General features: G+C 31.8%; 1 protein-coding gene across 1 annotated transcript in view; it reads right to left on the minus strand.

Moving 5' to 3' along the window:
• The window catches only part of LOC107440795 (nose resistant to fluoxetine protein 6), a 55,246-nt gene that overhangs the window by 12,293 nt on the left and 26,666 nt on the right, over nucleotides 1–16,287 (minus strand). The window contains exons 8-11 of the mRNA XM_087167650.1: nucleotides 15,886–15,978; nucleotides 13,239–13,404; nucleotides 6,056–6,135; nucleotides 4,582–4,704 (exon numbers count right to left, since the gene is read on the minus strand). Of these exons, the coding sequence (XP_087023776.1) occupies nucleotides 4,582–4,704; nucleotides 6,056–6,135; nucleotides 13,239–13,404; nucleotides 15,886–15,978 (462 nt within the window). The remainder of the gene's footprint in view (nucleotides 1–4,581; nucleotides 4,705–6,055; nucleotides 6,136–13,238; nucleotides 13,405–15,885; nucleotides 15,979–16,287) is intronic.

Genomic DNA, 16,287 nt, shown 5'->3' on the forward strand with positions numbered 1-16,287 from the left:
GAAATATTTCTCGTCACTGTTTTAGGTAACATTACTGGTGAATCATTACAGCAGGTTATGCACAGTATATTTTATTGTTTGTAGTTCAGTCAAATAGAACTATTCTTTTTATTTTGCTTAAATGTATATGTTTTAACGTAGCAGTATGCACGCTGATTAATTGAGAAAAAGGTTCACAATTTCTCTTATAAATAAATCATTGAAAATTGAAAGATTTTTAAAATAGCAATTTTGCTTTGAAATTATACTATAGCTGTATGCTTATCGTTTGGATATTTGTTGCAAAGTTTATATTATTGTTTATATATATATATATATATATATATATATATATATATATATATATATATATATATATATATATATATATATATATATATTTACAGAGCTTATCCACAGTTGAGATGGCCTAGGCAGTAAATAGCACATGCGCGGCGGTTTCCACAACTAGTAACTGTAGTAGCTCACTTCTTTATGTTTGATCACAAAACTGCTATTTTCACTACATGTTATTTTCTCGCATTTTACCCACGTTAATTATTTACTAAGCAGATTGTTATTACTTATTAGAATATTGGGCAGAATGAAATTAAATCTGATTTCAAGTTTATATGACAATTTGTTTCAAGGTTATGAGCTTTTTCATGCAGCTGTTTATGGTTCACTACTTCAAAAATGTGCGAATTTCGGAAATCTTAAATATTTTAGAAATAAGTCAGTATAGTATGCAATTTTAATCCTGAATTGAATAAAATCAATTGCAAATAAAAACATTTATTGTTGAAAGTAATATGCATTATTTTGAGTTTCATCCTATGGGATGTGTATTTATATTTAAACAAGTGTTTGTAACAATTCTGCTCGGTATTATAAGTTATATAGGAGATATTATACTCAACTTATTTTAAAAGTATTATTTCAAATCATTCTCTCTTAGACATTTTCCTCACATAAAATTGCTCACAACTTTAAAATAAATGCTCCTTATCAGCTTGTAATTTGTTCTATTCGATTGAGTGTAAAAAAAGAATAAAAATTGGTACATAACTTTAAAATTTTAATTTATTAAACGATTGTAGGTTCTTGATTACATTGATCAAAAATTATTAAAATAACTATTTTTTAAGAAACTCTGATGTGATTGACAATAACATAAGTCCTTTTCAGAATCAGCGTCAAAAATTTAAAGAAAAGCTGCTAGTTTCATGAAGTCTGACAAAAAGTTGAAAAATATAGACTAGGTTTATTGAGTTTAAAGATTTTTAAAAAAGAAAGGGAAGGAAATCTAATTATTAAACTTACAAGTACCATAATGTTACAGATGTATAGAAAGATAAAAAGTGTTAAAATTGCATAATAAGATTGGAATTATACAGGGTGTTTATAAAGTCCCGGACCCATTTTGATGTTTAATAACTCATAAAATAATAAAGATAGATTAAAATTGATAACATTAATGGTTAGATAGATTCAAAAAGTTTCATGACCCTTGTCAATGAACTTCCACGTGTGACCCCTTCTTCGCACGGAGAATATCAAGTCGATAGTCAATTTCACGAGAGGTAGCTTTCTTTTTTACAAAAAAGACAATCTCATCAGTCGTATACTTAGACATGTTGGAAAACTTCGTATTTCCACAAATAGAAGAGCTTCAGCCACATGTCTTTTTGCAACAAGATGGTGCACCACCTCATTGGGGTATCATCGTTCGTAGTTCTTTGAATATCCATTTTACAGGAAGATGGATTGGGCGAGGAGGTCCAATTCCTTGGCCACCCAGATCACCTGATATAACGCGGCTGAACTTTTTTCTTTGGGGATTTATAAAGGACAATGTTTACAGGAGGATCGTGTCGAACATTGATGGCCTAAAAGCCAGAATTACAACCGCAGTAGCTTCTGTGGATGCCGACATGCTTGCCGCTACCTGGCGTGAAATTGACTATCGACTTGATATTCTCCGTGCGACGAAGGGGTCACACGTGGAAGTTCATTGACAAGGTTCATGAAAGTTTTTGAGTCTATCTAACCATTATGTTATTAATTTTAATCTATCTTTATTATTTTATGAGTTATTAAACATCAAAATGGGTCCGAGACTTTATAAACACCCTGTATATTTGAATTTCTGTAAATGTTGTTAATGGTAATACTGTCTTCAGTGTATTTTATTTTGTGGCTGTGATACATGTTATGCTTTTTAGCTACGAGGATTGAATAGAAATGGCAGAAGATATTTATCTGAAAAGGAAAATTAAATTCATCCAGTTAATTTAAATGATAAAAAAATACTTTCTAATATTTTAAGACCTGCCACTATTATTGTAAATATGACTTTCTTACTAATTTATATTTTTTTTCCTTTTAGGTTCCAATAATTACAAGTTTCAACATGTAGACGGAAACAGTATTTAAAATAATTTTGTTGGTTTGTAAAAAAAGTGAAACTTTAGTTTTAAATAAAAGTACTTTGAATTTCATCTGACTAATTATTTAAATTTGTAGTTTTATAGCTTTAAAAATTCAAGCACCTTAGACAACTATCTTCTAAAAATACGAGTATGAGTTCCCATAAATAATTTTTACTAACTGTAGAATTTGGATAAGTGTTATTTTAAGATGATTTAAATCAATCTATTAAAATTATAGAAGAATTATGCATTTGAAACTTTCTTTTATAGCTTAACAAAAGAAGCAATTACTGCCGAAGGTTTAATATTAAAAATTTCAGGTTGATAAATGATCTCTACTAGTGAAAAAAATGTAATGTACATTATTCTTCATATAATATATATATCTTTATATATATATTATATTTTTTATATAGTGAGTCTAAAAATTAATAAACTAGGTGGTCCGTATAACACCTCACCTTCGTTAGTGCTAAAAAAGAACATCTTTGGTAGATAAATTAATGTTTCTAAAAATACAAAAATATATACTTGAGGTTACGAAATAATAACTTAAGGTAGAACATGGAACACATGGCGCTAATTAAAAATAACCTTTCCAATTGTTGAAAATACACTTCAGGTTGATTTATAACAACCAGAAGTGTAAAATGGCCCACCTTAGGTTGAAAAATATATATCTCTACAAGCATAAAATTATATACACGAGGTAGAAGAATAACTACCTGAGGTAGAACAAAATACATTTGAGGTTGATTTATAACAACCAGAAGTGTAAAACGACACACCACAGGTTGATAAATATATACCTCTACAAGCATAAAATTATATACCTGAGGTTGAAAAACAATTACCTGATGTCGAACAAAATACACCTGAAATAGATTTATAATAAGCTGAAGTGTAAAATGACACACCTTAGGTTGTTGAATAAATACTTCCACAAGTGTAAAAAAATATACTTCAGGCTGAAACATTTGTACCTCTGGAGGTATATTTAAGGTATATTTGAGGTTGATTTTGAGGTATTCATTTGCACCCTTTTCAACCTTTACGACGTATTTAAACAACAACCTCCTTTATACCTTTAAAATATACCTCGTTTATACCTCATTTATACCTCGATTTTTTCATAAGGGAAGTCGCTACTTGCCAGGTTGGAATTGTTTTAGTCTAGTTCCTTTGGAAATAATTTATATTGTTGTTTTACCGAAGTTTATGAATTTAGTAAGCATATTTAAAACTCAGTTTATTAATTAAACTAAAAGGTAAATGTTATTCCTAGTAAGTGGAAGTAGTTGTGCTTTTTTCATATTATACCCAATTAAATCTTTTTTTAAAAATAAAATTCTTCCTGTTTATCGTAAATAACTTATTTTCCAACAAAGTACCACTAGGACAGAATGTCATCCTACCTTTTTGCTACTTTTACTGACTAAAAATTACTAGCTATCATTATTCAGTGTTAACTTTTGATCACAATTGTACCCTTGACAAAATGCGTCTTAAGTATAAAATATGACTTAATTTGCACTCTATTTCATTTTTTTATCACTACCTAACAATAGTGTAGCAATATTATAACCACTGGTGTGGAGTACGAAAGCGTACTTTGAGAGAAACTTTGCTAAGTGCAGTAACCGACAGTGATCAATCTGTCTCTCTTCTAATATCCATTTTTTCAGACAATTTTGAAGTTGTTGTTACAGCTCTGTAACTTTAGTTAGATAAAGAATCTCTCTTTACTTTTTCTCATTGAACACATTTTATTGTTGTTCCTTTTTTTAACCAAATAAATACTTTAATTACATTTTGTATACTAATATTAAATGTTGGGAAATCATCTTAAAAATTGGTATAAAAATCTGATTAAATATTACTTGAAAAATGAAAACTTTCCTAAAATTTGGAAACCAATTAAGAAATGTCAAGAAAACTGGATTGCAGAGTATTGTAAAGAAGAAACGTTTTGTCATTGAAAACTGAATTAGAATTATGTCAGGTACATTGATTTGGTGGTGAGGTCTTGTGAGTAAGGCGTCATTCCGTTATCTTTTCTCATATTTGAGAGAGCTTTTTCTAGTAACGAAAGTTTGACAGTAATTACCAAACGAGAACCCATAGGGTTGAAAAAAATCATTTAAAAATATTAATAAAACATTAGACTTACTGGACAAATATGACTGAGTTAAATGACAGAAATGGATATTGGAATTTAAAAAGTTGATAGCCGTAATAAAAACATGGTACAAAAAACAAAAGCAACCCCATAAATATTCCAGCTTTGGGGTACCTACAAAAAATGCATTTGTAAGTCAGATGAACGAAATCAAAGTAACTTTATCAGTAAAAAGAAAAACAAAGATAGAGAGAGAGAGAGGAAATAAAACACAAGATATTTTAAGTGCCACATGAGACATGTGCTCAGAATAATATACGCTGCTAACTTGTTTGAGGAATTACGTTAAAGGTTTAAAATAGCATTTAATTTCTTAAAATCTTAGTAACGAAGTAGAAATTTCATGTCATTAATCGAGTTTGAAATCAGTGAGTGAATAGAATACATAAGTAAAATTTTGTTTTTAACTGCATCGTTTCAAATACGAGTTGAAGAGTAGTTTATGTGTAGCGGTTTGAAATGGAAAAAAAATTGAAATAAAAAATATTACTTTATTTTAATTTTAAAATTATTCTCAGTTTTTCCTTTTTTGAGGCTGGATTAATTTAGTTTTGATTTTAAACATAATAATAAAAGAAGCTGGATCATACCCGTAAAAGAACAAATTTTTGATCCACAAAGTTTAGAGCTAGTTAATCCTCTATAGTCTGGGTAGCGTTTTTTTACGGATTTTTTTAATCTTTGACGAGGGTTTTACATAAGATTTATTAATCCATTTACATATATTAAATGGATTTTAAGGAATTTTATGATAAAAATTTGAATAAAATGATTGTTAAAAAGCGATAAAAATGTATTTTTTAATTGAGTTCATGAAAAATAAATTTAATTTGTCACCATTGAGCATCTTAATCTATAGTTGTCCCAAGCAGAAGAAAACAGTCACTTAGTTCAAATGTAAACGTATCATCACTTTTCAAATAGGATTTCTTTTCTCACTACAGCAATATACTGGGTTTAAAGTCACATACATCAAAGTTTAACTGTTTGAAAAGTACCGGCTTTACTTTTTAAAATACCGTTGTTTTTGTAGTATGTAAAAAGACTCTCATCTATCTCTGCAATTTTGTTCGGACCTCCTATTTGCTTCGAATCACCTTGTAGAAGGCTATGATTGGATGCCCCCTTTTGCTGTGGGCCTTTGACTTCAGCACGCTACTGGTCTACTGTAGTAGGTAGGTTTTTCACCTGGATTGTATAGAGCGTTCCAGATTGATCGTAGAAAACTCATTTATGGAGGGAAATCATTGCGTGCTTTGAATTCTATAATTAGTTTATGGCAGATATTGCTTTTCGCGCAAAATCACTTATATCTACCACCTGTAATCTGAGAGATTTCAATCGAGTTCTCGTTTCTTCCTCGCTGCTTACATCTTATGTTACAGCACTTGCAAAGTGTACTTATCTTGAAAATAATTCTTGAAACATAAATAAAAAATACTGATAACTAAAGTAAAAATTCTACCTGTAAGTCGCAATCATCAAAGGAAAGGAAATTACCAAATGCTGCATTATGTTAGCAATAAACCAAGTATGCACCAGACACTGAAATAAAAAGCAAAACTTTGTTTAGAAATTACAAGTTAATTTCAAAAGAACACTAAAAATATCTAATTGCGCTATAAAGAAGGTTAAAATGTAAATGTAAAAGTAAAGAGTAAGATATATTTGTTTTTTTGGGTAGGCCAAAAATTACTCTTTTCTTTTGAAATCGCTTTTGTTCTTGTTAGGATGTTTAAGTATAATAAAAATGGTGGAATGTAGTTTTTAAATGAGAAAATATTTTTTTTCTAAATGCATTTCATTCCGGGGAAAATATAGCACATTTTGATTAGAGTGAGTACAAAAATTATTTTTTTGATATTGTATAGGATTAGTTTTTTGATATAGGTTTAGTAGAGGTCGTCCTTGTCCAACCATTGAAGCGGACGACCGATGTATAATCCTACAGTCTAGAAGGCACAGACGGCTGACATCAGGATAAAACGCTTGGCCCTCACTGCAAAATACTAGACACCCCGATTTGCTTTACCGTGGTCAGGAGACTAAACAAGGGTGGTCTATTTGCATGACGGCCAGTAAGGTGTTTTCCATTAACGCCAGTCCACCGGAGATGCCATTCAATGTTGTGACAGAAACACTACAACTAGGCAGATGCACAATGGGGTCGAGTTCATCTTCACGGACGATAATGCTACGCCTCATCGTACAGTGGCTGTCTCAGAACTGTTGGAGAGTGAAGAAATTGCGCCTGGAATGTCCGGTGAGGCTAATGGATTTTAATCCGATTGAACACGTGAGGGACACTCTAGGGAGACGCTTGGCAGCACGTCCCCAGCCGTCAGCAACAGTTCAGCAGCTGCAATTAGCACTGTAATAGGAATGGACAGTGATTTCTCAAGAGCTTCTTAGTAACCTAGTCCTCAGCATGAGCAGACGCTGTCACTCCCGCATAGCAGTCAGATTTGATCAAGCCCCATATTAAAGGCGGAAATTTCCCTGACAATCCCGTTTTAAACCTATATTTCAATAAAGTTCCTTCTTGTTACTGTGGAAAACATTTTTGCAACTTATTTACTTTCCCATTTTCACATTTTTAGGATCCTATCGCATGATTTTTTTATCGATTTTCAACCCTGCTGTTCACACTTGCATTTGAAAAACCAACCTCGAACTTAATTTTCGGACATCAGAGTTGTAGTAAGATACAGGGAAATTGCTATTATTAGGAAAAAAATAATGTTTGTTTTTTAATGAAATATTATCTTCGGCCTTAGCACCCACTTGAAATGTTCCAGGTGTAAAAAAATAAAAAAAAATAAATAAGTTGAAATAAATAAATACAAGCGCTTATCAGTTTTATTATTTATGCATAATACCAAGAAATTTGTTGTCAGAGACTGGTTTACTAACCATTAAGAATAATAATGTATTAGTTTGTAAGCAATATATGTTCGAAATAGAATGCTATGACATTCCAATACCCAAAAGTTATTTGAAGAAACTTTTAATTTTTGAATGAGAAAATAGGTGTAAAAGGCCTGGTTTCTTAGGACAGGTCGGCGTCAGTTTGAAACGAATGCTTACCTCTGATTGGTCAATTTGTGAGTTTGACAGCATACGTCATCGAGCGCTCAGCTTAAACGACAACTGCCGTTCAAATTAACTGCAGTTGGATTACAACGTGACGTTAACGATAGAAGCAACGGCGGACAACAGCCAACAGAACATTGAAATCAGCCAAATTTTTGATTTTAACATTAAACATAGCTTCTTCTTCCTCTTCTTCATTCAGCTGAGCTATAATGTGTTTTTCCTTGGACAAAGTCATTATTTGTTCTCTAAAACACTGGTCGACGATAACCACCTCATATATATATATACATATATAAATGAGTGTGTTACTGTCTGTCCGTCCTTTATAGACTCCTAAACCAACCAACCAAATGCTATGAAACTTTCCATACAGATAGGTCACTGTCAACATTCGAACATTCTGCGGAAAGCTGTTCCAGCTGCATAAACGAAAATTGAAATGCAATTTTTAGATTGGTTAAAAGTTAACCATTGTTTAAAATTTTGCTCTGAACGATTCAGTTTTCAAATATCTTGAAGATAACAACAGTGATATTTTCTATCTTATAGATCTATTCATTTAGAAAAGTAAATTACATATACTTTAATATTTAACTATAATTCGCGCAAGATTCTTTACGCAAGGTGAGCACAAGCACGTAAAATCAACGAGAATAGATTTCTTAATTATTGGTCGTATCACGGATTTAGTATTGTGAAAACTGTTTAATAAAAATAAAGGCAAAAGCAAATTTCACGTTTTATATAATTACTAGGAGGCTTCGCCCCCTGCTCGCAGGCGCTCACCATCCCCCGGAACTGCTTTCACATTTCATTTCGGATTGCTTCGCAATCCAATGCTCGCTTTGCTCGCTCATTGGATACGTTCTTAACGTCTAGTTTTTGTATACTTTTTTGAATACTGAAGTTCCGAAAACTTTTCACTGTAGAAAATTCTAAACCTGTACATTTCAATATTAATTTGAAATTGCAAACAGTTCACATATTTTTCTTAATCACACTATTCTAAATTTCAGTTGTTGCGAAAAGTAACTGTTGTAAGTTTTGTTTTAAAGTCTTTCCCACCAGAGGGCTAAAGCCATGTGTTGTAAAACAATATGAAATAGTAGTCTGCCACTGAACGCCGGATGTAAAGCATCGGCTTTACTGAAGATAATTTTGTATTTTTAATTCTCTGAAGGGCGCCACCTTAATAATATGGAATTTGTAAAATAATTATTGATTTGTAAAATAATTATAAATTTTGATTGTTGATGAAGTCCATCATTTTGTGTTTTCATCACTGTTCAGAAGCAGAACAACTATAAGTTTTTTATTTTATCACAAAAAAATAAAATGTATAAAAAACAAAGAAAAGAGTAAGAAAATGAGTATAGTCATAGAAAAAGTTTAAATTATAATATAGTATTTGTCAGTTAAAATAAAACTTTTTGTTTAAGTCATTGCTAACAGTTCAAATTTCTCCGAGGCAATTCTAAAGTATAAATTAAGGTAGTATTGTTAAGTTGAAACACAATATTTTTAGTTTTGATGTCAACAATACAATTCAATTTTTCACAAAAACGATTGTTTCCATTGTTAAGTTCAATGTCAACAATTCAAATTTTTCTGAGACAACTCTTAACCTCTAAATATTATTTTTTTATGTACACATTTCTAAATGTCAGTATTCAACCACAAAACAACTTTAAGTCCTCAAATTTAGCATGAAGTTGTAAAATGTAATGAAAGAGGGTCATAGCAATAATGAAAGTAGAAGTAAAGTTAGTACTGTAAAATTGAAACAATATTTTTAATCAATGAGCCAAGTTCTTCAAGAAGCAGTTGCAGAAGTAGGTTGTTTATTTAAAACTTTTTATAGAATTTCTTTAAGAACACAATTGTTAATTTGGGCATTTGGCGATACAACACTTTTAGAATTGAAGGATGGTATCATAATTTTGATCTAGTTGCGCTTCTATGTCATTTTGATTCATGTTGCTAAGTTAACTTTCAAAAAATTCTATGGCTGGCAACAGCAATTTTATTTCTTTTAGAATTCGTTATTTTTTTAGCGAAATGTTTTTTAACCTAACAGAATTCTTTGCCGACTGTTTTCTCTATGAATGAAGAAAATAAAGTAAATATTTAACTGTTGTGAAAAGAATCTTATTTAGTTGTACAAAGTACTTCAGCCAAAATTTGGGAGCCACGTAAGAGAATTATATATATTAGATCAGAAACACATCATTAAAAGGCAGAATGCTTTGGTGTTTTCAAAACAAAGCAAACGTTGCCACCGGCGGAAAAGAAATGCAGCCAAAATTTGGGAGCCACGTAAGAGAATTATATATAATAGATTTATATTTAGTATGCAATTTTAGGTTAGTGCAGTTAAATATAGTTTTTGAAGGTTTCATTGCTGACAGTTATCACTTGAAAACTATTAGATTGTTTATTATTACAAAGTTTTCGAATTCACATTCATTTTATTTATTTCATTTAAAAAATAGATTTTTGTTTTGAATTTTACCATTTTTATATTTTTTATTTATGACATTTTTATTGCTCTTTTTATTATTTGAAATATATATGTGAATTTTCGATTTAGCAAATTTGCGACCACTGTCAACTTTTGCATTTCTTTTTGCTTGAGAGAGAATATTTGCAAAAATATACCACCTAAACAAATCGCTCTTAAGGTCTGGTTTCTTAGGACAAGCGCCTTATCTGGGCGTCAGCGGGACATCAACGTCTCGCTGACGCCAACAAAATACTGGTTTGTTAGCTCAAGGCCTGGTTTCTTAGAACTAGCGCCTTATCTGGGCGTCAGCGGGACATCAACGTCTCGCTGACGCCAACAAAATACTGGTTTGTTAGCTCAAGGCCTGGTTTCTTAGAACTAGCGCCTTATCTGGGCGTCAGCGGAAAGTTGACGTAGAGCTGACGCCAAAAAAAAAACTTTTTTGTTAAGGTCTGGTTTCTTAGGACAAGCGCCTTATCTGGGCGTCGGCGTGACGTCAACGTCTCGCTGACGCCAACAAAATACTGGTTTGTTAGCTCAAGGCCTGGTTTCTTAGAACTAGCGCCTTATCTGGGCGTCAGCGGAAAGTTGACGTAGATCTGACGCCAAAAAAATACTTTTTTGTTAGCTCAGCGTGAGCAGTCGGTCTAACGCAGACATTATCTCTCATTGCGCATGCGTTAATAACGTAAACAAATATTTATTTTGAATTTGCATTGATTTTGTTATTGTCGACCAATGTTTTAGAGAGCAAATAATGACTTTGTCCAAGAAAAAACACATTATAGCTGAGCTAAATGAAGACTGCTATGTTTAATGAAGAAGCTATGTTTAATGTCAAAATCAAAATCTTGGCTGATTTCAATGTGCTGTTGGATGTTGTCCGCCATTGCTTCTGTGGTTAACGTCACGCTGTAATCCAACTGCAGTTGAGTTGGACGGCAATTGTAGTTCAAGATGAGCGTTCGATGACGTATACTATCAAACTCACAAATGGACCAATCAGAGGTTAACGCTGATTTCCAGCTGACGGCGTCCTGTCCTAAGAAACCAAGCCTTTAGATCAGCGTGAGCAGTCGGTTCAACGCAGACATTATCTCTCATTGCGCATGCGTTAATAACATAAACAAATATTTATTTTGAATTTGTATTGATTTTGTTATTGTCGACCAGTGTTTTAGAGAACAAATAATGACTTTGTCCAAGAAAAAACATATTATAGCTGAGCTAAATAAAGAGTGCTATGTTTAATGAAGAAGCTATGTTTAATGTCAAAATCAAAGTCTTGACTGATTTCAATGTACTGTTGGATGTTGTCCGCCATTGCTTCTGTGGTTAACGTCACGTTGTAATCCAACTGCAGTTGAGTTGGACGGCAATTGTAGTTCAAGATGAGCGTTCGATGACGTATACTATCAAACTCACAAATGGACCAAATAGAGGTTAGCGCTGATTTCCAACTGACGGCGTCCTGTCCTAAGAAACCAGGCCTTTAGTCGATCGACATATCAAGCACGCAAAAAGAGGACATCCGAGTTTCAGAAACATCTGAGCAACGGGAAAAAAAACTTGAAACTAATTGAGAAAACAATGCTTTAGCCCGTTCCTTAGAAACGTCTGAGCAACAGGAAAGAAGACTGTTCACGAATCAACCATGCACTACTCAAGCACTAACCGGATTTATTTAGTACATTTACATGCAATCCTGCTTGGGATGAAATTAAGAGCTTTTGTTACCAGGACAATCATCATCGGATCGTCAGGATATTACCGCACGTGTGTTCAAACAAAGATTAAAATATTTACTTGATTTCATTGTGAAGCGTCATGTTTTTGGAGAGACATGGTGTTGGAATGGCAAAAAAGAGGATTGCCACATGCACACATTCTGATTTGGCTTATTGAAAAAATCACACCATGTCAAATTGGTCAGCTCATATTAGCAGAAATACCTGATGTCGCCATTGATCCAAACTTATTTCCTATCATCATCCAAAATATGCTTCATAGTTCTTGGCATCACCATACATGTCTGTTTTAAAACGGACTAACGATATCCTAGAGAATTAAGTGCTGAAACTATCACTGGTTTTTTCTCCATTAAATAAAATTCTCATTTCAAATCATAATTGCAAATATCATTTACACACTTAAATACAAAATTAAAATTCAAACTAAAAGCGTTGCAACGCTCGCAGGGTAAAGCTAGTTTAAAATAAATATTTGTATACGTTATTAAAGCATGCGCAATGCGAGATAATGTCTGCGCTGGACCGACTGCTCACGCTGAGCTAACAAAACAGTATTTTGTTGGCGTCAGGGTAATATCAACTTAACGCTGACGCCCAGATATGGCGCTTGTCTTAAGAAACCAGGCCTTTTAAGAAGAAAAATGCGGACATGATGAACCCACATTCCTTTGGTACTCATAAATCTTTTCCGTAGCTTTTATCGAATTGCACGAAACGTTGAGTTGACTGGCACGGTCATATATTTTTTTTATTAAATACAAAGGATTTAAATGTGCAGAAGTGCACATAGAAATAAACTTATAGTTCGCTTCAAAAATAATTGTCAAAGGGTTATCTAACATACCAGCGAATAAGGTTAAAGTGCCCTTATCATTGAAAATTAAATAATAACCAAATGAATACATGATCACGCTGTAATACAAATTTGTAATGAACGACAATTTAAATCACACAAACATTGGAAAGTTATTGGCATTCTTCTAACGCTTGTCGTTGTCACGTTAATTTGATAAATCAGCACCCTAATTACTCCTAATTACTCAATTCTGCGTGATTGCCATTTGCAGACTCATACATAAATTCGTATCTGATTTCTTTGCATTCGAATATTGCTGCGTATCTGGCTATAAATCGTGACACTACACCTAGTTTTTCAATAAACCAGTCTCCAGAATCTGCTGATGCCTCCGATGATTTTTATTCCTCATAAATAACTCTTTCTAACAAGAACAGCAGTTTTGAAGGCAGCAATTTTTAAAAAAAAATGTGTTTCTCGGCCTACCGTCTCGTTTACTCACGATTTCATTCAAGGCATCATAATTTTGAATTTGCATCACATTTTTCCAACCATTGTGGTAACAATTTTCAAGTTCTGATTCCCAAGAAGATTTCCAAATCGGACCCGAACTCAATATCGGCATGATTAGATAAAGTAGCGCTGTTGCAGCTATTTGAAGATTTAACCTGCAAAATAAATACAAATAAAATAAAATAAATAACTAAATAAAATATAAATATTTGTTTTATCAAACTTATTGAATTCAAAATTCAAATCCAGTGACACTTAATGAAAAAAAAAACATTTTTAAATGAAATTTCTAAAAATGTATAATTTTCTCACAATATTAAAGGAAAGTAAGCACCAACGCCCCTGTTTTTTATGTGATTAGCTTTGTGTTACATTTTGTTTTGTTATGAAAAACTATAAGACTTCTAAACTTGAAATTACGTTGATTCGTTAAAAAATGAATAGGGTGCATGATAAAAAAAATTGACATTCGAGATACATCAACTAATAAACTGTTAAAATTGAGATAAAAAAGTTCAGGTTGGCTACTTTGCAGGCCACAGAAACCAAACTACTGAATTGAATTTTGATGTCTTGAAAGAGATATTTTTATTTATGAACTTGAATTTTTTCTATATTCTAATTTGTTTGGAAGTTGTTGCAGTTTTAAGTGCCATTTCGCGAACATTTTATACATTTTTTATTTGACGTTACATTTAGATTTTTTACACAAAATTGAAAAACTTAGAAACTTGAAATTGCAAAACTTTATAGAAAAATTCACATAGAAAATGTACAACAAAAATGTAATGTTCAATAATTATTAAATGTTAAACTTGTAGTAAAAAATATACCACGTGAACCTCTTTTCAGTCCTCAGAAAAGCCACAACAAAGTTAAAATTTGAGATGTGGAAAGGGCCATTTTCATTTATGAACTTAAGACGAGCTTTATTGAACTATTTGTTCTAAATTATATAATGTTATATTAGTACTGATTTGTTCAAAAGTTATCGCAATTTTTAGTGATATTCCTTCCTTTTGGAACTATGCGCTCTGAAGCTCGCATAAAAGCTAAAATAATAAAAATAAAATGAAACCTTGAAGAATTTGACGATTGAATTCTAAGGTAAACACGTTATGCGAAATCGCTAATCCAACTGACAAGCAGACAAAATATTCCAGTTAGCAAGAGTTTCAGAGAGCAAGTGTTACAGCGCAGCAAATAACAAGTAAGAAAAGATTTCCTCTAACAAGTTATTGTTAAATTATTCATCCATGGCTAAACAAATAATAATATGACAAGCTCGTGTGTTTTTTTTTAATAACTTCAGAACTATTTGCGCTATCGTCTTGAAATTTGGACAACGGCTGCAAAGAGCAAATTTCATTCCTGAACCTAAAATTCGTTTGAAATGCTTGTTTACTCGGTAGAGTCGTTTGAAAAATGAAAATAGCCGTACAAACACTGGTGCGAATGATGATTCATTAGTTTTGGTAAAGAGTATTAACTGAAATAAGAAAAAGATACGTACTAAAGAAATCAAAATCAAAATGGGAAATGTTGCTATTTCGTTTAGGAGATGCGTAAAGATACGCCTTACTATTGTTGACACCAATGTTTAATTAATATTTGTAATGTGTATTGATTAAAATAAAAAGATAAGTATCTGCTACACAGTACAGTAAGGGAGAAAACGAACTTTATCGTTCAGAGAAATCATTAAAAATCGCCATGATAGTATTGTCGTCAATGGTGCTCACTTAATTTTGGTTTTATAGTAATTGGCACGATTATAATATATACCAAGTATATTAATACAGGTACAAAGTATTATATAAGTGTACATTGAACCTATTAGAAGTGCATTAATACTGTATAGTTTTAATATAGATACTGTGGAAGTAGGATTTAACGACCGCTAAATATCGGGGGAAATTGTTTGATTGCGGTTTTGAAAACCAAATGTTTGCCATGAAAAACAGAATTATGCCAAATAATACTGAATACACTTAAATCTTTGTTTTGATGGGCTGAACTTCTAAAGTCTTGCTTTGATTATTATAATAACATAAAGTTGCTGAAGGGCACCAAATAATAATTAAAAGAAAAAGGAATTATTTCAGGTTCATTAATCGTGTCGGTATATATCTTTTAGTTTTGTGCTTGATTTTAATTAGTGCTGATTTATTGATTATCTTCTTTTTTCACCCGTACACAGAACGGGTATTCAAATGAAATATTTTATATTAAAAATTTTTTTTGTATCTTTTTATGAATGAAAAAGCAACGATAAATGAGAAGTAACCACGGGAATTGGAGAGCGTTGCGATTTGGGGATTTAATTAATCATTTTAAAATAACGGTCAAAAATAGTAAATTACTAAAGAAGGAAAGAAGTCAGGTAACATATTTGCTACTCTTTTAAGAACAGTGAAATATGTGAAAAAATGTGTCAGTATTCTCCTCGAACCATTATGTTTGGCATCTAAAGCTGAACTAAATTACTGATGTATTTCAAACGGAATGATGGAAGCAAGCTGTGCCAGCCGTTTGCGAAATACTAATTTATTTAAAATGATATATCATTCATTCAAGATAAGTTCATATACCTACATGACTTAATATTGATAAATATTCATGTTCAATTTACATACCTGCAATACCTGTCTATAACTATTGCAAAAACATTCAAACGTCCTTTTGATTGCTCAATTGCTTGCCATGCTTGATAGCTAAGCAAAAAGGCACTAAAATATAATGGAAATGTGTTAATCCCAATTGAAATTTACATATATAGTTCTATCAGTTTATTTTTGAATTGAAATTAAATATTTTTTATTTAAGAAGTTAAGATTAAAAAGTATTTTTACAGATGCTATCTCTGCACTGATCCATCCAGATGTTGCAATAATAGCTCAGGAGTTGTATACAATTTTGAAGCGCTTTATATTTTTTACAAATTATACATTGAAACAATGGAATTGAAAATTACGAAACCTAACAATGTCGCAAACCTCGTGATTGTTATCTAATCTAATCTCTATTATCATCTCATG

Source organism: Parasteatoda tepidariorum, chromosome 7, assembly GCF_982258835.1.
Source record: "Parasteatoda tepidariorum strain Cologne lab strain chromosome 7, Ptep-v5.0, whole genome shotgun sequence".
Taxonomy (NCBI): Eukaryota; Metazoa; Arthropoda; class Arachnida; order Araneae; family Theridiidae; genus Parasteatoda; species Parasteatoda tepidariorum.